The 25,701-nt window shown below is 42.0% G+C and overlaps 1 protein-coding gene across 1 annotated transcript; it reads left to right on the top strand.

Moving 5' to 3' along the window:
- The first annotated feature begins 253 nt into the window (after positions 1 to 253).
- wnt4 (Wnt family member 4) lies at positions 254 to 25,701 on the top strand. The gene is made up of 6 exons (XM_022745034.1): positions 254 to 330; positions 21,400 to 21,481; positions 22,776 to 22,929; positions 23,213 to 23,344; positions 23,706 to 23,848; positions 24,853 to 25,701. Exons 1-6 carry the CDS (start codon positions 254 to 256, stop codon positions 25,321 to 25,323), a joined length of 1,059 nt encoding a protein of 352 aa, XP_022600755.1. The 3' UTR covers positions 25,324 to 25,701.

Below are 25,701 nucleotides of genomic sequence, written 5' to 3'. Positions count from 1 at the left end.
ACCGTATTTTTAGCATCCCTCCTTCTTCCCCCTCTCCCCGTCCCTTCTGAGTGCAGAGGGAGGGACGGGAGAACCGGGCGGACGGATCGCGGAGCTGCGCGCCTCCCCGGTGGCTGATCCACTGGATGCGGGATGATGATGGATTAACAGCCTTCTCCGGACCCCGCCGCTTTCCTTTTCTTTTCTCACCGCTGTCCAGCTCGGGATTATTTCAACTCTCACCGACACCCACCACCCCTCCCTCCCTCTCGAGATGACCGAGGAATATGTTTTGCGGTGCGTCCTGATGCTCTGCTGTGCGCTCCTCTCCGCCAACGCGAGTAACTGGCTGTAAGTTGGACTTCACATATCTAACCCTGATCCTGGCTCTACAGAGGGGAGCACATCCCTCACTCTTCTTCACCTCCACTCTTATCATTCACCTGTTCTCTTTCTCCTCCTCATCTTCACATCCTCCTCCTCCTATGTCCTCTTTCCCGCTCAGGTTAATTGTTAACCATCCACACTCACGCGCTCTCTTTCTTTCTTTCTCCCCCATATTTAATAACTTACAAACACCGCTACATCCCCCATTACAAAAAAAAAAAGTCAACAAGTGAAAACGCACATGTTCTTTTTGGGAAAGGGCAGGTTTTACGCATATTGGCGAAATTTCATATTCTTCATCGAAAATGAAAATTGCATTTTGCTTATAAAAAATAGGTTTTATGTATGAAATAATATATATTTAATGGCAGATGGAAACATGACAATAACGTTCATTTACAGCCTGAAGAAAAACGTTCATAAGGTTGGTGTGAAATGTATTTTTTTTTTGGTTTCGAAGTGACCAGGTCTGTGTCTGTTTTGTCCCCCTGACGCCCCTCAACCCCATTAGAGAGAAGCTGCTCTGGTGAATCTACATTTTGGAAATGATGTGGAGACCCAGTAGAGAGAATGAAGAGTTTTTTAGTGCAAGCATTAAAACTTTAATGAGCTAGTAATCTTCTAAAGGGCAATAAAGACAAGAAAAGAAAACTGGAAACTAAGAAATCTTTACTAGGAGGAGGTTCACACACCAGTTAAACCCCTGCTCTGCATCCTTAATAATATTTCTGATGCTTCATGTTTTTGTCAATGCTGATGTCACAGTGCAGGTCAAGAGAAAGAAAAATGTTCTTAAAGTTATTATTAGGAAGGTGTGGGAACTCCTTCTAAAAATGATCAAATTATAAAATGAAGACAGATACAGATATTAGAGCCAGATTATCAACAAAATATACATAATTACAGTTTTCTTTAATTGTAGTTTAGCATTAAATTCTGCAGGTGGACACCAAGAGTTTACATGAACATAATACAGTATTACAGGGATATCTGTGGAGATTAGATACAATAAAAAACTTCAACAAGCTCAGTAAAAGCTGACGTCAGCCCATTGTACTGTTCATTTATGTGTTTAACTCAGGAGGATGTCAGAGCAGTCAGACCACAGGAGTCTAGTTAAAACCCCCGTCGAGGATATAACACACAGCGTGAGCCTGCAGCTGAACTGCAGAGTGCCACCTCTTCCTGGGGCCGGTCGGTTGGGTCGCATGTGTGTGCCTGCTCTCCCAGCAGCCTGTGGGAGGTGGTTAGGTGGGTTTCTGCATTCCTCCGCAGGCTCCACTCCATTTTCTGCTGCCATTCATTCCTCCCAGCTTCTGCAAATTTACAAGCAAGCGCTCATCATTTATAGGGAGGGCTTTCCTTTTCTCTTCCACAGAATCGAGGCCGGGGTGATTAGAATCATGACATTCATACAGTTGTTATTATCTGACACACTTCCCTGCTGTTATAATCTTCCTACCGGGGCTCAACGGGTGGCTGCTTTGCCAAATACTGACTGCATGTTGACTGTCATGTTTGTATTTTAATACCAGCTCATTTCCTTGTGTTAACACCTTTGTGAGATTCATAATAGGATCACTACAGCCTACTGTGTTTACATCAGGAGAGCGCTGCAGACGGTCTAACTGAGGTTGTTGACAGATTCATCAGAATGAGTCAAATTAAGGCCAATGCCAAACAGCACTGCCTGCCCTCGCTGAGTGCAGGGTAATTGTGCTGTTTGGGGCTGAAGGCGTGGTGACAGCAGCACAGAACAGGCATGTACAGGCAAGCTTCCGAGCTGCCAGTCTGCTCTGCGGGATTGCACTGTTGAGGAAAAGCTGTGTGTGTGTGGGGCTGTGTAGACTGTGTCGGAGTCTTCAACACCTCCACAGACCCTCACGCTTCAGTCTCACCCCCCGCACAGCAGCAGGTACACTCAGGGTCAAAGGACGGGAAGCAATTAGATTACTGCTGTTAACAAGTGGTGGCAGCTCAAATATATAGTGTATATACAGAGCAGTTCACCACAGCAGGTCATATGACCTCCACGTTTATACATGTGGACGTGTGCTCCCAGCTTTGAGAAATGTATAGCAGGCTGCGACTTTTTCTTGTGTTTACTGTAGATGGCGAAAGTGACAGGAAGTCAGGAGACAAAACCAGAAATGAAAAAGGCTGAACGTATAAGGTTAGTGCAGTTATTAAAGGAACAGCCCAGTGATTTAGTGGTACACCTTTAAAGGTCCCATGCAGTATAAAGGTAGATGTCCATGTGTTGTTTGATTATAGATCAGGTCTAGGTTCTATATTAATACTGTGAAAGTATCAAAGTGCTCAGTCCACAGAGAAATGCACACAGCCTGTATTCAGAAACTGAGCCTTAAAACTTTGTGATGTCACAACAAAGCAGTTACTGATCTCAGCCATGCCCCAAGCCCCGCCCACCTGGACCCACCATACAACCTTGCAGGATTTGTGGTCTCTGAGTGTTTACCTGAAATCTGCTATAATTTTATTAGATCACTCAGAAAACAGTCAGCCAATCAGAAGAGAGGCTCAGAGCCTCCTCTCTTCTGATTGGCTCACGGGCCTGTTGTTACCAGAGCTCCAGAGAGAAGCCTGAGAGAGGAGATGTAAAACTACACTGAGATGGTTTTTGGTTCTTAAAACCACAAATACATCTTCTAATGGATCAACACTTCAAATAAAACACAGGAGAAGAGGAAAATATGGAGCTTTAAACAACTCCGAAGAGGCAGATTCTTAAAAATCGAAAGCAGCAGAAGCTGTAGCAGATGTCTAGACTTTTACCCCCTAGTATGGGACAAGCCAGATGTCATACCGCTGTTTCTACAGGCAGAGTAACACTCTTCATGACTAGTGAGTTCATCTGCATGTGTTAAATCAGTACTCTATCTTGCACTTTAAGGAAAAGTGAAAAAAAATAAACCTGGATCCGCCCCTTTAACTGGATCCACACCAAAATTGTACGCATTCTTTCCTCGCCCGTGCCCCATCCCTGAACTGAGTTTGTTGCAAATCTGTTCAGTACTTCTTGTGTAAAACTGCTGACAAACAAACAAACAAACAGACAAACAGACTCAGGGTGAAAACATAACGTCGTTAGTGAAGGTAATAATTGCAGCAACTTGTTCGGCTCATGAACTGTATTGGAGAAATATAACATGCTCTCATGATCATGTCTTTAAATCTGCTGTCAATGATTATGATTCACCACAGTTAAACTGTTTCTGACAGCTCTCGGCTGCTTCTTGCATCACATTCAACTGCAGCCTGAACCGGACTGTTTATTTACCTCACCTGTAGCTCTGCCTGTCACTGTCACCTTTAACCCGCGATCAAGGATGTGATCACTTTGCTGTTGAGTCGTGTTTGGTGTCCAGCTGCCGAACAGGGATTTCAATGCTACTTTTCATTAGTTTGTCCGTCATTGCCCTCCTCCTCCTCCATCTCTACCTCCTCTTACCCTGCACAGACTGGTTCTGCTGCACCTGCACCTTGCCCTAGGTCTGCTGTGTGTGTATGTGTCTGTGTTTTTGTGTGTATAATTTTTTTTTTTTCATGATGGAGTACGTAAGCTGGCATCTTGCTCAACAGTGACACACACTCAGTAATTACCACAGTGACTGCAGAAGCAGCACCACACACGCTCCAGATCATACACAGTCACATGCACAGCTGAAGACAGCTGTGTGTCCGTGTGTGTGCTTTGAAATCAGATCAAAGAATTGATGAATATACAATACTCACTTTAGTTTGCAGAATTAGAAATAAGGTTGTTTTCACCCTTTAAAAGACCAGTGTGTAGGATATAATATTCATAATTATGTTTTCATTAGTCTATAATCACCTGAAACTAAAAATTGTTGTGTCTTCATTAGCTTGGAATGAGCTCTTCATATCAACATAGGGAGCTGGTCCTCTTTCACAGAGCCCACCATTTTACACCGCCATGTTTCTACAGTAGCCCAAATTGGACAAACCAAAAACTGGCCTTTTCCTGGGGGTCCCAGCAAAAAGGAGAATCATTTATTTTCACTATAATTCCATCTATAAGTAACACGATGACAGAATGTATGTATGTTTTGGCCATGGGTTTCAAACACTTTATGTAATAAAACATCTAAAAGAGAAAATCTTATCAGATGGGGGTCCGTGGTCTAATTTGTGTCAGTTTAAGGGTCCTCACCTTGATGTTTAAAAGTTTGAGAACCAGTGCTTTAAGTTTCTTATACATTCAGGGAGTTTTACAATAGAGGTCTAAATGTAAGGGATTCTGCTCTGTAGTGATGGGTAGCAACCCAAATACCATAGGTGACAAACAGGTATAAAAGAATAATTGGACATTAATATTTTACTTCTTTACAAATAAAAACAACAAGGGAGCCGAAGAGCGTTCTAACATACGCCCTGCTTTGTAGCAAAAATATGGTCACAAACCAAAGCACTGGAGAAGTAAAACTTGTGGGGACGCCTCTGTCGCTCAGGGGTTAAAGGATAGGTTACTCTTCCTCTGCCACAGCTCAACAAGGAAACAATGTAAGTGCAAGCAAAGAATAGGAATTTCATACCAAAAGACTAACTTTGGAAGATATCCATTTTATTTGCCTAGTTCCACCTAAGCCTAATATTAGCTGCAGATAAACTTTTGATCATGCTTTTGCACAGAATGTGGATTTCATCCCCCATCTCTTCCATTGCAAACATGTTAGGCTAGATGAATAATTATAGTGATCAAAACCTGTTTCAGTGTACATAAATGGACATGGGTATGTGATTACTGTTTTATGACAGACTTGAAAAGTGTAAACCTGTAGTAAGATGCCAACCATGAACTATCAAGTTGGTCCAGTTGAAGTCCAGTGAGGGACCTTTGTTGCATCTCTGTCTGCCTAATACTAAAGGTATAACAATGCTCCCCCTCCAAGACAAATCAAAAATCAATCTAAAAAGAGGACAAGTTAAGTGATTACAATTCATCCTGAGGTGGGCATGAATGTCTGCACTACTGTGCACAACAATCCATCCAATAGCTGTCAAGATATTTCACCCAAAACAAAAATGTCAACCTCAAGGTGGAGGTAGATGAAAAGTCAGGGGATCACCAAGGTCATGATGATTCATCCTCTGGGGACCATGAATTGGCAAAAATTTAATGCCAATGCATCCAATAGTTGTTGAGATATTTCAGAGTTGACCAAAGTGGTGAATGTGACGGATGGTTTAGTTCAGACATTCATGGTTCTCAGAGGATGAATTGTAAAAACTCTTTTCTTGTAGTGACATCAGGTCAAAAATTCAATTCGTCCAGTACTTTGGTTTAAGACTAATGACATTCCCATCAGCCTCAGCTGTACTGTTTCATACTAAATAGCAAATGTTAGCGTGGCACACTAAACTAAGATGGTGAACCTGGTAAACATTACACTTGCTAAACTTCAACTGAGCATTCACACAAGTCAAGCATGTGTTAGCTTGCTGACGATAGCATTCAGCTTAAGCATATATGACATTTTAGCATGGCTGTAAACTCTTACTCTTGTTTGAGGTATTTCATTATTATTTTAAATATTAATTGACTGCGCTCATTTCAAAATGTTTTCAAAAGTTACTTAAAATGTACAAAATCTCAAACACTGACCTGAGAAAATGTCATCACAGAATAATTACTCACACCAGTGCTGTGGCAAAAGAAGGATCACATCTGGCATGGGTCTAAAGAGAAGACAAAAACAAGAGGCCTTGCTCAGATTCATTTATTTGTTTAGTTAAAGTGTCATGAATCTGCTCCACAGAAAGGATTATAATCCTCATTTATTTGCTTAGGAAAGCACATCTCCCTTAAAACCTAGAAAGAGTTGAGTGTTTGCTTTTTAAACACTTCGCTTTCAGTGGGGAACAGTGGGTTCAAGTTTGGATGCCATGTGCTACTGTCAATGTGAATCAAAAGATACAGCAGCAAAGCAAGCAGCATTTGGAAATGAATATGGCAGAAACTTCATGTTATCATGTTATCCTGCTTCATACAAGGTTCAGCCACTATAGTGTCATGGTTATGTTACACCCTGGGTCAAGTCTGGCAACAAAAAGGGGAGGCCACATACAGAATTAGAATACCAAAAAGTCATTTATTGAACCCAAAATAATTTAGTATATCTATGAGGAGTGTAAATAGGGCAGAGGTCAGTAGTGTGTGTAATGTGAGGAGTGTGAGTGTGGTGTTCTGTGTATTTGTATGTTGCAGAAAATCGAAGACACTAACACCAGGAACACACGGCCTGCTTTGCGTGTGCATGTATGCTGCGTCACGGCTACTGACAACTCTATCTTTCTACATAGAGTTTGCAGGCTACTCGAATGTTGTATTTCCTTTCACTGTAAATTAATTTGTGATTTGTTCTTAACATATAACATCACTAAAGTGCCACTGTCTCCACATGCAGCTGCTGACATGGATAAAAACATATATTTATATTCTTCATATCTGTGTCATATTCGGATTGAGCCTGGACAACTATAGTGAAAGTCAGTTTTATATAATGTTGCTGTTTTGATGTCAATACGACATCAACAGGTCTTTTCACTGTCTACTTTTGCTGTGAGCCACACATGTCACGCGTGAGACGACACATCTCTGGATGATGAGTCGTGCATTTCACGCAGCCAGTGTGTCCACTCTAACCCGTTAATATGGGCGCCGAAATAAAAACCAAGATGTTCCGCAGCTGCCACGCACATGCCACGCATCCAGTGCCTTCCCGACCTAAGGAGGTAGGTTAGAGAAGATGCTGAAACTCAGGAGAAAAAGAGAGATGGCCCATGGCAGTCACTTTATGAAGTTTAGAGGCCCAGCCAGGATGCTGCAGGTTCAAGTAAACAAGCCTCCAGACGCTGCCAAGTACCTGCAGGGGAGCAGAGCAAAACAGGTGGAGGGTCATAGTCATCATCAATGTCCAATATATAACACAGGATAAAGAGCACACGTACTGGTCTTTTTTTTTTGTGTCTAACCATCAGTCTCTCTCTTTTGTCCTTCTACTTCTTTGTGTGTGTGAGTGTGTGTGTGTGTGAACGTATATATGCATATGTCCCAGGCAACCAGGTGCTAAAGAGGTGGCAGCTGATGGGTAACCAGAGAAAGCAAAGGCCTTGGGTACACAGTACATGCTGGCGCCTCGCACTTCTCTTACACACACTCTCTCTCACACACACACATACACACACACGCACATGAATGTGGTAAAACTGTGGCATGTTATTTCGAGACCTCTTGTCACCAGAGTGTACACAATTATCGTGTCACACTTTGGAGCCACAGGGAATTGCTCAGGGTGACCAGATTACTGCCAGGACAGCTTGAGGAAACACCAGGGTCGCTGACAGACGAGGGACAGAACTCGGAGATCCAGAGAGGTGCACTGGGTTTTTGGGAGCCATAACACACCCTCTGGCGGCAATGTCGGAGGGCTGGAGCTCCTGGGCAGTGAACAGCTGATTGCATTTTTGAATGTACACGTCAGCTGCTGTTGGATGCATGGGCTAGTGGGCAAGTTAAACATGGTGGGAACGGTGACTTTCCTTATAACCATGATGGAGAGGTGAGTGGTGGCATGTTGGAGTTGCTAGATGGGGAATGAGGGTCTGGAGTAGGTTTTTTAGCTGTAGCTGGGGAACATAGAGACAGGAGGCCAGTACACAGGCTAAAAGTGCGTAAAATGTGTTTTGTGCAGTTCTGCAGCAGGGTAGTCGCTGACAAGAATGACTCAGGCACTTACACGCAGAGGTGAGACTTACCAGCACGGGCCCAACAAGTGGACCGGCTGCATTGATTAGGCTTCGGTTGGTAGTTGGTTGCGTCTCGGTCCCCGTCGGCTAACTAGCTCTCATGCTAAAAACAAACCCCGGTAACCCAGGGGGTGCAGAGACGGAAATGAGACACATATATTGTGGTAAAAGGCCCACAGGTGTATGTGTGCAAGTTTATTATTGTAGTTTATCCCACTGACTTGGTTTGCAAATCAACATGTTAAGCCATTGCAGTAGTGATGGCAGCAATTAAGTTACTTTAAAACTAGGGTCCGATTGCTGCAGTTTGCATCAAAAAAATATAATTGTAGCTTCAATGGCATGTTTTTTAAGTTTTCTGCACAATCAAATAGGCTTGGGCCGATATTCAATGATATCGAATATCACGATATTTCCCAACAAATTTATTTTATTTTATTTTTTTCTGGCAGTTTTGCAGTCTGCCCTGCTGCTGCATCCAGCCCTTGTTCCACTGCTTTGCTTACTGTACATTGTACCTTGGTGTGAGGCAAATAAAACTGAAGTGCTGTTCAATGGCAGCATCGCTTAAACCTGAAACATAAAATACAATTACGTAATTATGTTTTTTTGTTGTTTTTTTTTTAAAGAAAAAACAACAGAAAGAAGTAGCCCACAGCTAGCTCACTGAATCCATTGTAACTTTATTCCATTGTTGTTGTCTTTATGGGGATCACAATTCGAAAGTCCCTGCCCAGGTAATACCCCTTAATTATTAATGCACGAGCAAACTGTGGAGCATTAGGAACATTTAAGGACATTTAAAGTAACATTCAGTTTCACTTTGGTCTCTAGATAAAAAGTAAAAATATAAAACTAAGGGATTCTGTTCAGTAGTGATTGATTGATTGAATTCTCCCCTTGTACATAGAGAGTTCTTTATACATACAAACTTGTGTACAACACAAAATTTACACACGTGTGTGTTAACTGTGTAAACAGTAGCAGGAGCCGTAGATTGGTGCATGTCCAAACTTGCCCACTGTGCATGACTGATTTCAACTTTACAAGCAAACTGATCTTGTTATGTATCAAAGTAAATGTGAAAATAAGAACTCATCACTAATGCAAAGATCAGGTCAGTCAGTTTTTGTTTGTGTTGACAAGCATAGGGACATAATGTTAATCCTACCCTGGATACAGTGCGCTCTTCCTCTCATCTCTATCACTTTCGCTTTCTTTTTCTCTCTGTCTCCTCATCTTGTCCTTATCTTCCCTTCCCAAAGCTGAACTTTGATTGATGCAGGCTTTTCATTTTGGAATTAATGTTGCGAGCAAGTCAGCTAGCTATTTCATTCTTCCATCAAAAGAAATAAATAATAACAGCCACTGTTTAGCGTAGCACAACCGCACAGGAGCTATTGGTCACATAATGTCTGAGGATGAAATGCATTGAACTATAAGCAGTCCTCTAGTAAAATTACCTGTCGTGCTTAGCTGGATTCTGTTGCCTGTCCACTTTGTTGACATGATCAAGGAACCACCGTGTTGGTAGTTAACAACAAACTGATTCACTCCCCCACCAACACACAAGTGATGACACGTGTGATCAGATGAGCGTCAGTTTTCTTGGCGTTAGACAACATCTTTGCAGAAATGGTGACAGGTACACAGCTCAGGAATCAGCTGCAGCCAAGTCCTGCATTTAGAATCAATCAGCTGTTCACAGCTATTGTTTCCCAAGAGCTACAGACCTCCAACATGGCCGCCAGAGAGTTTGTTACATCACCTGAAATATGATAGAAAGCAGGACAAACAATCAGAGGACAGTGACATTAAAACAGGCTGTAGATTGTGTTTGGATGAGCCCATGAACATTACACTGACACACACCTGTGGATACACACACGCTAACTGGTTCGTAGCCTTTTGGGGCCACGGCACTAACACCAAGCAGGAGGTTAATTTCATGGCTTTTACTGCCTCTTTTCCCTAATGTGTGTGAAAGTGTGTTTTCGAGTGTATGTGTGTGTGTGAGGGTTGTGGTGTTGGCAGAGCGTGTTATTTTTAGGGGGAAATGAGCTCTAGTGGAGCCAGCAGCATAAAAATACACCCAGACACACGCGTGGGCACACACATACACACACACACACACACACACACACACACATACACACACACACACATACTCTTGTAGTGTGAGCTGCTCAGTCCAAGTGTTAATTGATCTCATCAGGTAGTTTTCACTCTCTCCTTTAACTCCTTCCCATCTCATCACTTCACTCTCCGTGCTTCCTCTTTTTTTGTCTTTCACTGTCTGGCTTTAAATGATTTCCTCGGTTCCTTTTTCCATTTTCTTTCCCCTCACATCCTCCCTCCTTCTTATCTTTCATTCTTTCCATTGGAGGTACTGTCTCCCTCTTACTTTTAATCATCTGTCACTGAATACATAGGAACAAGGCTATTTTCAGTATTATGATTCAAAATTAGATCCACCTAGTCTTCCCGCTCATTATTACCACCACCAACTGCAATGACTGTGCGTCAGCAACGCTTTATTTTTATTTTGATGTTTTGCTTCATCAACATTTGAGTTTTATTCATCATTTAAATCATTAATGTGAAATACTGATTGTGAATCCCTGTTGAGTCCAGTCTGACCTGAAGACGTGGCTGCTCAGGCTGGATTATAACCTCTTGTATTGTAAACACAACGATGACTGAAGCGAAGCTCTTGGAGGGTTCATGGAGGCAGTTAAGTTACTTTAAAACCCTTAGTGCCCAATTGCAACAATTTACGTCAAAAATCACGCTCCCTCTCGGACTCATAACTCAGTTAAGTCAAGACCTTGAAATCCATGTTGTAAACTGAGGCTCTCTCATATCAAGTCCCTGCCTTAATTATTAATGCATGAGCAAACTGTGGAGCATTAGGAACATTTAAGGACATTTAAAGTAAAGTTGAGTATTTCACTTTGGTCTCTAGACACAACGTAAAAATATAAAACTAAGGGATTCTGTTGAGTAGTGATGGTGAGACACCAGAGAAGTGAGAACCAGGCTAAAAATGAATTCTCCCCTTGTACATAGAGAGTTCTTTATACATACAAACTTGTGTACAACACAAAATTTACACACGTGTGTGTTAACTGTGTAAACAGTAGCAGGAGCCGTAGATTGGTGCATGTCCAAACTTGCCCACTGTGCATGACTGATTTCAACTTTACAAGCAAACTGATCTTGTTATGTATCAAAGTGAATGTGAAAATAAAAACAACCATGAGTTCATCCTTGATACTGTAGAAAAACGCATCACTAATGCAGAGATATGGATGCAAATCCCATTTTTATCAGTTGACAAGTTTATGAATTTTTGCACCCAACAAATTGACAATATAAGAGATCAAATCATTAGTGTTGTAATGAGTTGTCTAATATCTTTACCAGTGTGTTATTGTAAAGTCATCCTGTTCATTTGCCCACATCACTCCTGTGCCATTAGAAAGTCTTGATGTTGTCAATTCATACAAATTTCTATTTCCATATTGGACCTTACCCCACTATATTTCCTCAGGGAACTCACATATTATCATCACCTCACTGTCTTCTTGCAGCTCATTGACTTTAAATTGAAACTCATTCTCAAGAATATAGATTACAATAGATTTACAATAACAACAGACACATTTCTAATTTATTTCATCACAAGACTCTTAGCCCCTTTTACCCTGTGTTGTGGTTATTGAGCCAGCTCATGGGCTGTGTGGTTGATTCTCCCTGCTCTTATCTATGTAACAACATAGGCAGCAAATGTTGACAAGCTAAGTGTACCTGAAGTGAACGGGTACTTGGTGAAGAAAGTCACCAAGCAAATGAGCCAGTAGCATTCATCAGGTGTTCAGGAGCAATGTTCTGTTAGTTATAATGTGTTAAGGAGGGTTAGGGTTATAATAATCTGATAATGGTCTGGTGGATGGTCAGTGTACGACTCTTCATGGAGACCAGAAAATGTGTCAAACTGATTTTACTGGTCCTGACTTTACCTCTAGTGGCCCCATGAGGTTGACATTTGTGGAAGGTCCTAAGAGCTGCCATTGAATTTGCTTCACAGATTCATGTACCCACCAGGATGAACTGTAATCACGTTGGTGTCTCCTTCACTTGTCATCCTGCACCATAATCAGATCAGATGTCCAATACTTTGGTTTATGCCCAGACACCTGCATAATTAACAACTCTCTGAGCTGCTAGCATGGCTGTAGACTATTGGTTTTGTTTAGAAATGCATTGAAATGACATAAGTATGTTAATATATTACACTGAGAACGGGCGGACCCCTGTGAATGGATGATGTTTTACAGAGATGTAGAGACTCAAAAGCTGATATGATCATGCACGTCATCTTTGTCCAACCAAACCCAACAGCTCAAAACCACCACGTCACTTTGGTCACATGCTACGTTTTCTAGCAGCATCACCCATAGTTAGCCTGCTAACAAGCTGACTTAATCTAAACACAGAAATGGTGACAGGTACACAGCTCAGGAATCAGCTGCAGCCAAGTCCTGCATTTAGAATCAATCAGCTGTTCACAGCTATTGTTTCCCAAGAGCTACAGACCTCCAACATGGCCGCCAGAGAGTTTGTTACATCACCTGAAATATGATAGAAAGCAGGACAAACAATCAGAGGACAGTGACATTAAAACAGGCTGTAGATTGTTGTTGGATGAGCCCATGAACATTACACTGACACACACCTGTGGATACACACACGCTAACTGGTTCGTAGCCTTTTGGGGCCACGGCACTAACACCAAGCAGGAGGTTAATTTCATGGCTTTTACTGCCTCTTTTCCCTAATGTGTGTGAAAGTGTGTTTTCGAGTGTATGCGTGTGTGTGAGGGTTGTGGTGTTGGCAGAGCGTGTTATTTTTAGGGGGAAATGAGCTCTAGTGGAGCCAGCAGCATAAAAATACACCCAGACACACGCGTGGGCACACACATACACACACACACACACACACACATATACACACACACACACATACACACACACACACATACTCTTGTAGTGTGAGCTGCTCAGTCCAAGTGTTAATTGATCTCATCAGGTAGTTTTCACTCTCTCCTTTAACTCCTTCCCATCTCATCACTTCACTCTCCGTGCTTCCTCTTTTTTTGTCTTTCACTGTCTGGCTTTAAATGATTTCCTCGGTTCCTTTTTCCATTTTCTTTCCCCTCACATCCTCCCTCCTTCTTATCTTTCATTCTTTCCATTGGAGGTACTGTCTCCCTCTTACTTTTATTTGTCACTGAATACATAGGAACAAGGCTATTTTCAGTATTATGACTCAAAATTAGATCCACCTCATTGTTACCACCACCAACTGCAATCACTGTGTGTCAGCAATGCTTTATTTTTATTTTGATGTTTTGTTTCATCAACATTTGAGTTTTATTCATCATTTAAATTATTAATGTGAAATACAGAATCATATTACTAAACTACTTTACATCCTAGACTGCATTTAAAAGCCAGATTATCGTTAAAGGTCCCGTTTTGTTATTATTATTATTGTTATTATTATCATTATATTTTATACTTTTCCAGTGTTTTATTTGAAGTGTTGATCCATAAGAAAAAAGTGGTTTTAAGAGACAAAAATCATCTCAATATAGTTTTACATCTCCTCTCTCAGGCTTCTCTCTGGAGCTCTAGTAACAACAGGTCAGTGAGCCAATCAGAAGAGAGGAGGCTCTGAGCCTGACTAAAAATATAGCAGATTTCAGGTAAAGACTCAGAGAAACCAAATCCTGCAAGGTTGGATGGTGGGTCCAGGTGGGCGGGGCTTGGGGCATGGCTGAGAGCAGTGACTGCTTTGTTGTGACATCACAAAGTTACAGAAGTCCTGACAGCTTATTTTAATGCTCAGTTTCTGAATATATGCTGTGTACATTTCTCTGTGGACTGAGCGCTTGGATACTTTCCCAGTATTAATATAAAACCTAGACCTGATCTATAATCAAAAAAGACATGGAAATCTAACATTATACAATATGGGACCTTTAAAAACATATGCTTTTTGTAAATACATACTCTTTGTCTTTAGATTGATACTAGATCAACTCATTTCAAATAGTCCGATTATCTTTAACATGACATGAAGAACACACATTCGAGAAAGAGGGTGATTCTTGATTGAGGCAATGAGTCACTCAGTCATCATATATTTTGTGGGAGAAAATCTTCAAAATGTGGTGTCACCTGTTATGAACAATGACGGTAAAATAATGATTGGGAGAAACAGAGTTCAGGGGTCAGCTGCAGTTTAGGACAGCTGGGTTTCAGTCTTTCTCACTGACACTGGACTTGAGACAGGTTCAGAGGTCAGTATGAGGTTGGGTGGGGGTCAGTGTTGGTCAGTGTGAGCGAGGTTTGTTTTCTTTGCACCTCCTCTTTTTCTTTGTCCTCAGGAAATATGTGATCTGGACTGGTGTCAATGTCTTTTGATATATAGAGGTGTGCAGCAGCTCTTTAAAAAGCATAATGCCGTCACAGTTCAAGGTGAAGCAAACAGTAGGATTTTATGCTTTTTACTCAGCTCCCCCTCCCTCCCTGCTGCTTTCTAGAAAGGCAAACAGCAGCACTGAAGTATTTGAGAATTTAACCATGTTATTTTCGCTTTAGATCAGACCTTGAAAAATCTAACTTTTGTTCCAAACAGAACATGTATAGAGACAGGTTTATTATTTTCCATCTATCTGTCGTTTAAGAACCTAAACAGTGCTTTATTCAGATCAACACGCAGTGAACAGACAGAGGTGTCTCCTCAGGAACAGATGGAAAAACAGACCCTCTGCTGAGGACACTCTCTCTTCAACTGCCAGGACACTGAACATCTACAACTGTTGAGTCAGGCGTGTGAAGGTAAACTGGGAGAACAGTGCCCTCTAGAGGTCACTATAGGTTTTACATACTGTAGGTGTCCACTGCAGAGGGGTCAGGGAGGGTTAGCTGAGGTCACACTGGTCTCTACGAGCACTTTAAACCTCTGCTGCCTGCAGGCTCTCCGCCGGCTGCGCCGACTCTGAGGGTTTATTGTGTGTGTGTTTGTGAAAGTGAGCTACCGTTTTGTTTCGGTCTCTTTCTCCCTGTGGCACTTTACTGGTCTGAAGCTAAAGGAAAATATTGTCCGTGCTTGTTGCAGTGCTGCTGGCAGTTCTGTTAGCTCTTTTCAGTCGTGTGAACAGTGGCTCAGTAGAGAAGACGTTTCTTAGACTCTTGCTCGCAGCTCTCCTCCTCGCATTTCCCATTCACGCTATATTTACCTGTCACTGTGTACCTCCGCTGTGTGCTCAGTGCTGGAAAGGTAAACATGAGGATATTTTCATATAAATACACATTAGAGATGATGGAGGTGCAGAGAGTGTGCTACAGTTTGTGTCATTGTGTGTGTGTGTGTGTGTGCATGAGTGTGTGCAGAACCGTGTGAAGTTTACTGAAGCACAACTGTCATGTGGAGGTGTCCAGCTTCTATATCCCCCTCTCTCCACTTTTTTTTCTCGTCTCCGTTAGCCCTTATGTAATTTCCTTTATAGTTGATAAGAATCTTTTTATAGTCAGTGTGCAATGTTGAATACAAGCCTAGAGCTGTGGAAAACTGACAGAAGCAGGTAGAAAGAGGGTTTAATAAGGGAATTTAGATTAAATGAAAAAGAAATAAAAGACATGAGGTTGAGGGATCTTAGCACCATGTTAGCAAAAGTTATTGACCTGGATTTCCTTCAACTTAACAGACTTAACTTGCCTGTTTTGTCTGATAACATAAAAATAGTCCATCTAAAATCAAACGAAACATAAAAAAGAACCAGCAAATTCTCACGCTGAAGAAGACAAGAGCCAGCAAAAATCTTTTCTTTTTTTTGTTTGTTTGAGAAATGACTTAAAGGAATAATTTGACATTATGGGAAATATGCTGGATGAGAAGATACATACCACTCTCATATCTGTGCATTGCTCTCAGCCAAAAAAAAAAGTCAGGCACAAAACCTCCAGTAAAACAGAAACCTGTTTTTACATTTCAGTTTGTGCACAGGTAAAACAAACAACATGAAACGATAAAAAATAAAAGGTGTTAATGAAAAAGCTTCAGAGGCGTTAGTAGGTGGACTGTGTCGTCTTCAGGCAGAGCAAGGCTAGCTGTTTCCTCCTGTTTCCAGTCTTTATGCTAAGCTAAGCTAACTGTCTCCTGACTGTAGCTTCGTATTTACTGTACAGACATGAGAGTGGCATTAATCTTCCTCATCTAACTCTCTGCAAGAGAGCAAGTAATTCTTTTAACCATTCCTTTAACCATTGGTAAAAGTATGTGCCAACAAAACAGGCCTAATCTAATCTCAAAAATCCACTTACTGCCTTCCGATCTTTCAGCAGCATCTCACGGTCTTCACTCAGAATGAAGCTCCAAGAGATTGTTTTATTCCATGTGACTTAACTGTTATTTGATTATTAAAATAGTTGATTTATTCCATGTTGATCAACGAATCCACTAATCTTACAATGAAATACTTATTCTGATAACAGCTACTTTTTATTAAAAATAAAAGTTATTCATATTTATAGTTAATAAAAATGTGGTTTTGCATGGTATTCACCATTTTTACGTGATCCTCCATTTCCTGTCTACACAACAACCTGCGTCACAAGTGTCTCCTCTGTTTAGAATTATCTCTTATTTTCAGTTTCAGCCTCCCATGAGGCCGCGGGGGGCTCTGGGTGGGAGGTATGGAGCATTCCACCTGGACACTAGTGCGTTCGCAGGCCGCTGTGTGTTTGTGTTGCATTACACATCGCAGCCTTCACAAGATCACTGGCTCCACTGGGCTTAGGCCCCTGGGATTTAAGCACGCAACCACCAGAGGCCAGAGAGAGAAGAGGGAGAGGAATGAAGATGAGATGTGGGATGATGGTGTGTGTGTGTGTGTGTGTGTGTGTGTTGCCCTGTCCTTCTACGGGTTGACTCCTGTGTCTCCTTGTTGAGGTGTTTTGTTAACCTCGTCTCTGGGAAGCGAAGGGTACACACAGGAGAATGAACAGATAAAGTGAGACGGGGCTGAAAATGCTCACACACACACACACTCGTCTAAGGCCTGCACTAAACTATTCCCACGCGTGTATACACACACACACACATACACAGAAAATCACCTGAATAACAGCTTATCCAATGTTTATTAAATGTTTCCAGGGTGAACGTCAGGCCAGCGGGATGCCATCCAGCTGTTTGTGTCTTTGTGTGTGTGGCGCTGCTCGTCAGAGGAGCAGCTTTCAGTCGTCGTTGTGCATTTTCTGTCCGATGCTCTCCCAGCTGGACGCCTCGGCCTGACCGCAGCGCCCTGCCCAGGGCGACGCTGAATAACAAAGAGGGATCAAACGCCGCACATGGCTTTGATGAAAACCTCGCAACTGCAGTGGAGCAAATCAGAGCAGGGCAGAGCTGAGTTGGACTCGATCCACACAGGCACAGAAGGGGTGGGGTGGTGGGGGGGGGGGTTGGGGGGGGGTGGGACCTGTTGATTTAGGAGGAGAAATAAGAGTGGGGTTCAGGGTTCCCCCAACGATTTAAATTTAAATCAAACGATTTACTGCAATTCAATTCACAAAACATTTCCAGGTAAATGATTTGTGAAATTAGTTAATGAGACTTTACATTATTATTATTATATCTGCTATTATATACTGCTCTTTTTGTAAAGTGATAGAGCCACGCTGCTGCTGGTGTTGGTGCTCTCTCTCTGTCTCTCTCTCTCTCTGTCAGGGTCTGTCTGTATTTTGTCTGACTGTGTTTTTCCACATGAAATAAGTTCATTTACCATTTCAAACAATTCATAAAATATTTGGCTATATGTTCTCTTTCGTAAATAGCCGTGACAGTAGCGTCCTCGCGTTGAGTCAGTGAAACACTTCGGAGCACTGACGTACGTGTTTGGTCCCCTTGAAATGTTTTTTATGGAGGACGTTGTCCATTTCTAAAGCAGTAGACATGGAACAACAACAGTATTCATTTGGATGTGTTTGCATTTACTTGTTGGGCTCCTTTTTTCTCTGTTTTTGGTCTCTACCAGTTCCTGAGGGAGATATGTTGTGTACATATTATATGTTGACCAGCTGGTCTCTATAACCGTGTCTGTCTGCTGTGGCGGGCAGCTACTGTGGGTTCATCAGAGCTAGTCATTCTTTCTATTTCAATGCGCTAAATATGCTAAATATGTGCGTAGGAATACGCACACATAGTTCAACAGCTGAAAAAAATGTAGTTCCAAAGGAAAGGGCTGTTTGACGGCAAGATAAAGCGGTGAAAATATTTAAAGTAAAGCGTACACTTTGGCTCACCTGGCAGAGCGCATACCACAAAGGCTTAGTCCAAACCACAGAGGTCCACGTTTGAATCCGACCCGTGGCCCTTTGCTGCATGTCTTCTTCTCTCTCTCTCTCTCTCTCTCTCTCTCTCTCTCTCTCCCTGACTTTACTGTCTTTCTTACTGCAACTTTCAGAATAAAGGCAGAAAAACTAAGAAAACAAGCGTACACTAGCTTTTTTGGTGTGGGCATTTTTTTAAAAAGTGAGTAAAACACGTTTTTGTGGATGTCCCCGTCCACAGCAGCACATCGCTCAGCGTCTGCTCCAGCTGCCTCTCTAAACTGGGAGCGCACTAATCTGAATCCACTGCAGGTAATACATTGACTATAGATATTCCCTCATAGTAGTACCTCATACAACCCCACATCAAATAACCCAAACATCACTTTAATCCATAGTTAATATGATCAACGCAGCTTTAAACAAAATGTCGGGGGGTTCCTGACATGAAAACACGGCAGACACTCTGACAAAGGATGGGGCCTTCGACTTTATGAGAGAGTGAGGTCACCCCAGAGGCTGGATATGAGCGGATGTGGCTGAGATGTGGTGGAGTGGGAGAGAGCGGGGGTTATCGCAGCGATGAGTGCTAAATACTGACACTGTCTGGATGGGAAGAGAAGAAGGCGGCCATCAAAGAGGCAAGAGAGAAAGAGAGAGACATTATCTGGACTGTTGAGAGGAGCAGATGAAAGGGTGAATGGAGAGGAGGGGCTGTTTGACTTCTGATATACTAATTATACTACCACATTTACAAATAGTATTAACATAATGCACTAATGCTAAATGTCTATTACTTTTATCCCAAGCACAGGAGGGTTTAAAGAGCTGAGCTACCAGCAAAACAAGATAAATAATCAGGTCGTCATTTCGATCGATCCTGTCCACCGGTGTAAAACACTGGTAGCGTGACTTTATGTTGTGCATTACAACTTTGTCAATAATCTGACAGCAGAAATCTTTGCAATCTGGATCGGTGCCAGGGCTTGATTGAGACGGGCAAACAGGGCTTTACAGAGGTATGTGTGGTCTTGGGAACTCATAACCCGAGACTCATAAAACAAGCTTGAGAAACCTCAAGGAAAAACATGTCTACTTGTACAGAATAATAGCCTGAAAGTTAATTTTGCTGGAATTTGCCTTTATTAAGAACCATAGTGATATTCAGAATCTGCCCATTGTACAGAGGAGCCTGCAAATACTTCATATCACAATAGTTGGATTTTCACATTTATTATGAGAAATGGGGCATTTCTCATTATATGCAGCTTTGGTTGCCATCAGTTGTGTCTACAGTAAATGTGCTACTTGGGTTTAATGCAGGTTAGTTTGGATGTGGATATTTGGATGAAAGAACGTTGAACGCTAAACGACGTGCTCGTCCGATTACTGGAACAAACTGGTGAAATCACTTTTCTCCTGTACTGGTATTGGCTTCCTGCTAGATTTCAGATTGGTTTTAAACATTTTATTGCTGACTTTTACGGTTTTAAACCGCCTAGCTTCCATTTACATCTTAGATTTACTGACATGGTATCTGCAGAAGGAGGCCTGCTGGTGACCTTAAGGTCAAGGCTTGTGACTTAGGGTGACCGGACTCTTGGTATTAGAGCCTCCCCTCTCCTGACTGAAATCAGACGCTATAACTCATTACCTTCTTTCAAATCTCTTCTTAGAACACATCTGTTTGTCTTAGCCCTTGGTAATGTTTGATATGTGTTTATTGTTTATTCCGAATTATTGTTCTAACATATTCTATTGCCTCTCTTTACCTATTGTGCGATCCCTTTGCATAATGTTTAATATGTTTTTTAATACTGTTCTACTCTTATTTACTTGCTTTTTGATTCATTCTCATTCATATTGTTGTCTTCACTTCTACTACGCTCAAGCTCTTTAGCCCTTCTATTTTATCTGGTTTCATTTTTCTGTGAAGCACTTTGTTACTTTGTTAAGAAAAGTGCTGTATAAATAAACATTAAAAAAAAGTCTACTTAGTCATAAAAATGAAGTCTAAAAATGCAAAAGAAAACAAAAAACAAAAGTTTCAAAATTGCCAAAAAAAACCTAAAAAAACTAATCTCCACTTTTCACAGTGCAAATAAGCATTTCCTTTGACTCAAGTGTTTGCAGGCGTGATCTGTCCTCTGTGCCTCGTTTCTGGAAAAATGACTGTGTCAAGTGAAACTGCACCAGTAGTGAGGAATTATCACCTCACTTTGTTTTAGAAAAACTATGATTTTCTAGACTCAACATGTGTTTGAGGAGAACAATACACAACCAGGGCTGCTCCCGCTGAGGGAGGCTCACTTTAAGAAAGTGAGCCTATTTCTGTGAGGTGCAGCTGGGCGAGGAGATATGAGACTGAAGTGACGTGAGGTGGATGTGTGAGGGTCACGGCATCCAGACCAATGCCATTTTCTCAGATTATGTGTGTGTGTGTGTGTGTGTGTGTGTGTGTGTGTGTGTATGCAGGATATCTCCCTGACCTGTCTGGCCTGGAGGTGGTGTGTGTGATAAGCCACTTTCCCTCCTCTCAGTGTCCTCATTACCAGACATTTATCCAAAACATTCCCACAACGTCATGGGAACTAACCGTCCTTACACCATCCCTGCTTCATCTGAATGGTGTCATCTAATTCAAAGGGAACATTAACTGTGACAATAACAAAACCAAAGTGACACCGTGGTGGAGATCAGTCATGCGTGTAGGCATCAGATTAAGTCTTATGAATGTTAGCTCACCTTTCAGCTCACCTGTAAACACTTTCCTTTACCTTTTGGAAAACAAAACTGTAAAACTGCGCTTTAAAGAGAACCTGTTGTGTTTTTTCTCTGTCAGGTACTTGGCCAAACTGTCGTCAGTGGGAAGCATCAGGGATGAGGAGACGTGCGAGAGGTTACGAGGCCTCATACAGAGACAGGTTCACACCTCTACTACTCTCCACTACTAAGTACTAACAACAATGATTCACTTGTTACATGATAAACACAAACTAACTATTCAATATTCAATAACAAATTGGCCTCATGGAGACCAGGCAAGAAAGACATAAGTTATACCAGGTTTGTAACAAGACTTAACATTAGCATTGTAGCTAAGGTGGTGCTATTCAGCTTTAGTACAGCACCATCGGGCGTTCCACAGTGGTGAATACTTTGTCAACCAATGCGCAGCACGCAGCACAGTTCGGCTATAATGTAAATACGCCGTTATAGGTTTGTTGGAAAGTGTATCTGTTTATGTGTAAAGTTTGGAAAAAGTGCAAAACAATCATATATTTAAAGTTTTAATGCTGTCAACCAGTGAGACCATGTTCTTAGCTCGGAAGCACGGTACAACAAAAACAACTCAGTGGCTTTGGCTACCTGTTTTAAGTTTTTACACATAAATAAGTAAATCAAAGCTACAATATGCAAGTTCTGGAAATCAAGCTAGTGCTAGCATGGGCCTAGCCTAGCACTGCTCTGTTACACAAAGTCCTTCACTTTCACCCTTGTCATATATGCTGATATTAGGTAATTGGCGAATCAGAAGCTTGCTAGTCTGTGAGTCAGCCCTAGCCACATCTTCCAGCAGCTAACGCTAGCTTGAAGCCTCAGTGTGAGACAAGTAGTAGATCAGGAGCGTGTTTGAAAATGTATTGACTGACAGCCATGAGCTCCCGCCCCTGACTTTGGCCTTGTCTGAGGCTCGCTCTTAACTTTGGAAGGAAATATCTCTGCACTGCTTCCAGGCTGTTCAGCGAGTGTTTGAAAGAGCTCCACATTAAGATATGTGTTGGAGCATATTTCATCTTATCTTTAGCTTTAATAAATACATTCAAATAAGTGCTTACCTTAAAGTGGGGTCAGCAGCAGGAAATACAACTTTTGGAGGGTTGGAAAAAAAAAGTGGGTGAAAACCATTGTGCCTAAGGTGAAGGTGAGAGTGTGAGCACACCTGTCTATGGAGGAGCTGTGAAGACTTTACTCACTATTTGTAATACGTGCATCAAACCTGAACCATATCCTGAACCTCCTGATATTTGCCTGAAAGCTAATATGTTTCTGTTATAATGTGGAGGCATTAAAACTCTCATCGTGCTCTCATTTGTTCACATGAATAACAGAAAGTCACCACCATTCATTTGGAGACAACATGTCACCATTGAGACTCACTATTTCAGTATGTATGTGTACTGTAGCTGACGTAGCTCCTGTGTGTCGCTGCTAAAGGTTCAGATCTGTAAGCGCAGCGTGGAGGTGATGGATGCGGTGCGTCGTGGAGCCCAGCTCGCCATAGACGAGTGTCAGTTTCAGTTTCGCAACCGTCGATGGAACTGCTCCACTCTGGAGACAATGCCTGTGTTTGGCAAAGTGGTCACCCAGGGTAAGATTATACACTGCAGCGAATCCTGTCACAAACATTTTATCCGTCAACTTAAATATATCTAAACATCTTAAAAATATTGTGACATTTTTTTAGTTTGTTTCCATTTGTGTTGGCTCCTCCCGCATGTTAATGTCTGGGCTCATGTAGACTTTAATACAAACTGCTTTTTCAATTCAGTATAAGAAGCTCCTTTCAGCTGCATAATGAAACAATATGACTGTGTTTGTGCGTGTGTGTGTGTGTGTGTGTGTGTGTGTGTGTGTGTGTGTGTGTGTGCTAGGCACCCGTGAGGCAGCCTTTGTGTATGCCATCTCAGCAGCCAGTGTGGCGTTTGCGGTCACAAGGGCCTGCAGCAGCGGAGAGCTGGAAAAATGTGGCTGCGACCACAATGTACATGGAGTCAGTCCAGAGGGTAGGTCTCTCTCTCTCTCTCTCTTTCACACAAACACAGACAGACAGACAGACACACACACACACACACACATATGCAAAAGCAACAGAAGGAACAACTGACCCAGTACATTTTAATTCAATAAATATGTGACATTTAAATGTTTATTTTATTTTGAAAGGACCGGACAGATATCATAGGTAGCATATTAATTATCTAGTCGTGTGTGTAGTGTACCCAGATCTTTTACAACATCAGTACCAGGTCATGCATTACTACAATGAGCCACCAATACCAAAATAAAAGTTTGTGTTGCATTCAAGTGTCATGTTTATGTAGTGTTTAAAGACAGGAAACATCTCTTCTTGATATGGTGTCATAGGGTTCCAGTGGTCGGGCTGCAGTGATAACATTGCGTATGGAGTGGCCTTTTCTCAGTCCTTTGTGGATGTGAGAGAGAGGAGTAAAGGCCAATCCTCCAGCCGAGCTCTCATGAACCTGCACAACAACGAGGCTGGAAGAAAGGTAGGAAAGATGAACCCTACTGAAGAAAACACTGCACAGGTGTTAGAGGAAGATGTTTTCTAAAGTTGAGAAGTGGAGTTTCTGGAAATGAGTCCAGTCTCAACTTATTTGAGATGACTGAGTTTTAAGTAATTTGAGATGTAGAAAAAGATAAATATACTATATATACAGGTCAGGTTCCAGGTTATTCGGGTTAAGTCCAAGTCAAGGTTCAAGTCAGGGAAGATAAGTCTTTCAAAATGATTCCATGTAATCTGACACAAGTCTACATCAAGTCTCAAGTACTTCAAGACAAGTCTTAAATTATCAGAGGTCCAGTTCAAGTCTGAAATCATTCAAGAATAATCTAAAGTCATTTGAGACAAGTCCTATAAAGTCTCCGGTCTGTTACATCACGTCTGAAGTCAAGTCTCAAGTCATATTAATAATAATAATAATAAACTTTGTTTATATAACGTCTTTCAAAACACAGTTACAGAGTGCTTTACAAGACAATATAAATATAATTAAAGATATAGATGATAAAAGGAACAAAAAAAGTTTGTGAGTCAGTCAGTTCATAGTGTGTGAAGTCTCTGAATGCTGACATTCTGGTGCTGCTTTCAACATTTTCATTTGTTATTAACAGTTGTTAATAGTGAGTTTCACAAAACTGAGAACATGTCCTAAATATTACATGACATTACATTTATTCATTTGGCAGACCTTGGTGTAAGTACTAAGTACTACCTCTATTTAATACGTGCAAGGAAAATAGACCTAAATATAAATAATAGACCTAAATATTCGTTAAATATTAGGCTTTGTCATCCCTGTCTGTAGATTTTTTCAGTTTAGAATTAGATTCAGGTCTGGAATATGTCTCACAGCAGTCAAGTCAAAATTCTTCACTTTTGTTTGAGGGGTGGATGTTGGCATCCAGAGCAGCTCGTCTTGATGGATATGATGCATCATCTTATCTCAGTGTCTGTGTGCTAATCACAGTTTGTTTGGCCTCTCTACAGGCCATCCTGTCCCACATGCGTGTGGAGTGCAAATGTCACGGTGTGTCAGGCTCCTGTGAGGTAAAGACCTGCTGGAAAGCCATGCCGCCCTTCCGCAAGGTGGGTAACGTCATCAAGGAGAAGTTTGACGGCGCCACTGAGGTGGAGCAGCGCAAGGTGGGCACCACCAAAGTCCTGGTGCCTCGCAACTCCCAGTTCAAACCTCACACGGACGAAGACCTGGTCTACCTGGACCCCAGTCCAGATTTCTGTGACTATGATCCACGCACGCCGGGTATGCTGGGCACGGTGGGCCGCCAGTGTAACAGAACGTCGAAGGCCATTGACGGCTGCGAGCTGATGTGCTGCGGTCGCGGCTTCCAGACGCAGGAGGTGGAGGTGGTGGACAGGTGCAGCTGTAAGTTCCACTGGTGCTGTTACGTCAAATGCAAACAGTGCCGCAAAATGGTGGAGATGCACACTTGCCGGTGATGGACGTGGGAGCACAGAAGGCGCTGCTGATGAACAAAACAAACGCCCCACACTCTTTCTCAATCACCAAGGCTTAGAGGGAGCGAGGAGGACTTGTGACGCTCCCTCTTCTCCTGCTTGAAACCACCCCACCCTCCTACTACTGGTCAACGGAAACAGACTGAGTGGCTGAGAGGTCAAAGGTCATCCTATTCATTTTGTGCCACCGTAATGGATATCAGTAGTTTATGCATGGGATTTCCTACAAAGCTACAGAGGCAGTTTGTTTCTTCTGAAGTAGAGAGCATCTTTCACTTTCTGTCCCCCTCCCTCACTCTCATGTTTGGTTTGTCATTGATGCTTCTTATTTTTGTAATGTTTAACTTATTTGTTGAGACT

Source organism: Seriola dumerili, unplaced genomic scaffold (genome assembly GCF_002260705.1).
Source record: "Seriola dumerili isolate Sdu_G_001 unplaced genomic scaffold, Sdu_1.0 BDQW01000088.1, whole genome shotgun sequence".
NCBI lineage: Eukaryota > Metazoa > Chordata > Actinopteri > Carangiformes > Carangidae > Seriola > Seriola dumerili.
Note: the sequence above shows the minus strand (reverse complement) of the source record. Positions and strands in the feature narration are given on the sequence as shown.

Coding starts and splice junctions, on each gene's coding strand:
- wnt4 (XM_022745034.1), top strand. CDS start 254: ATGACCGAGGAATATGTTTTGCGGTGCGTCCTGATGCTCTGCTGTGCG. Junction 22,930..23,212: donor TGGCAAAGTGGTCACCCAGG/GTAAGATTATAC, acceptor TGTGTGTGCTAG/GCACCCGTGAGGCAGCCTTT. Junction 23,849..24,852: donor ACAACGAGGCTGGAAGAAAG/GTAGGAAAGATG, acceptor GCCTCTCTACAG/GCCATCCTGTCCCACATGCG.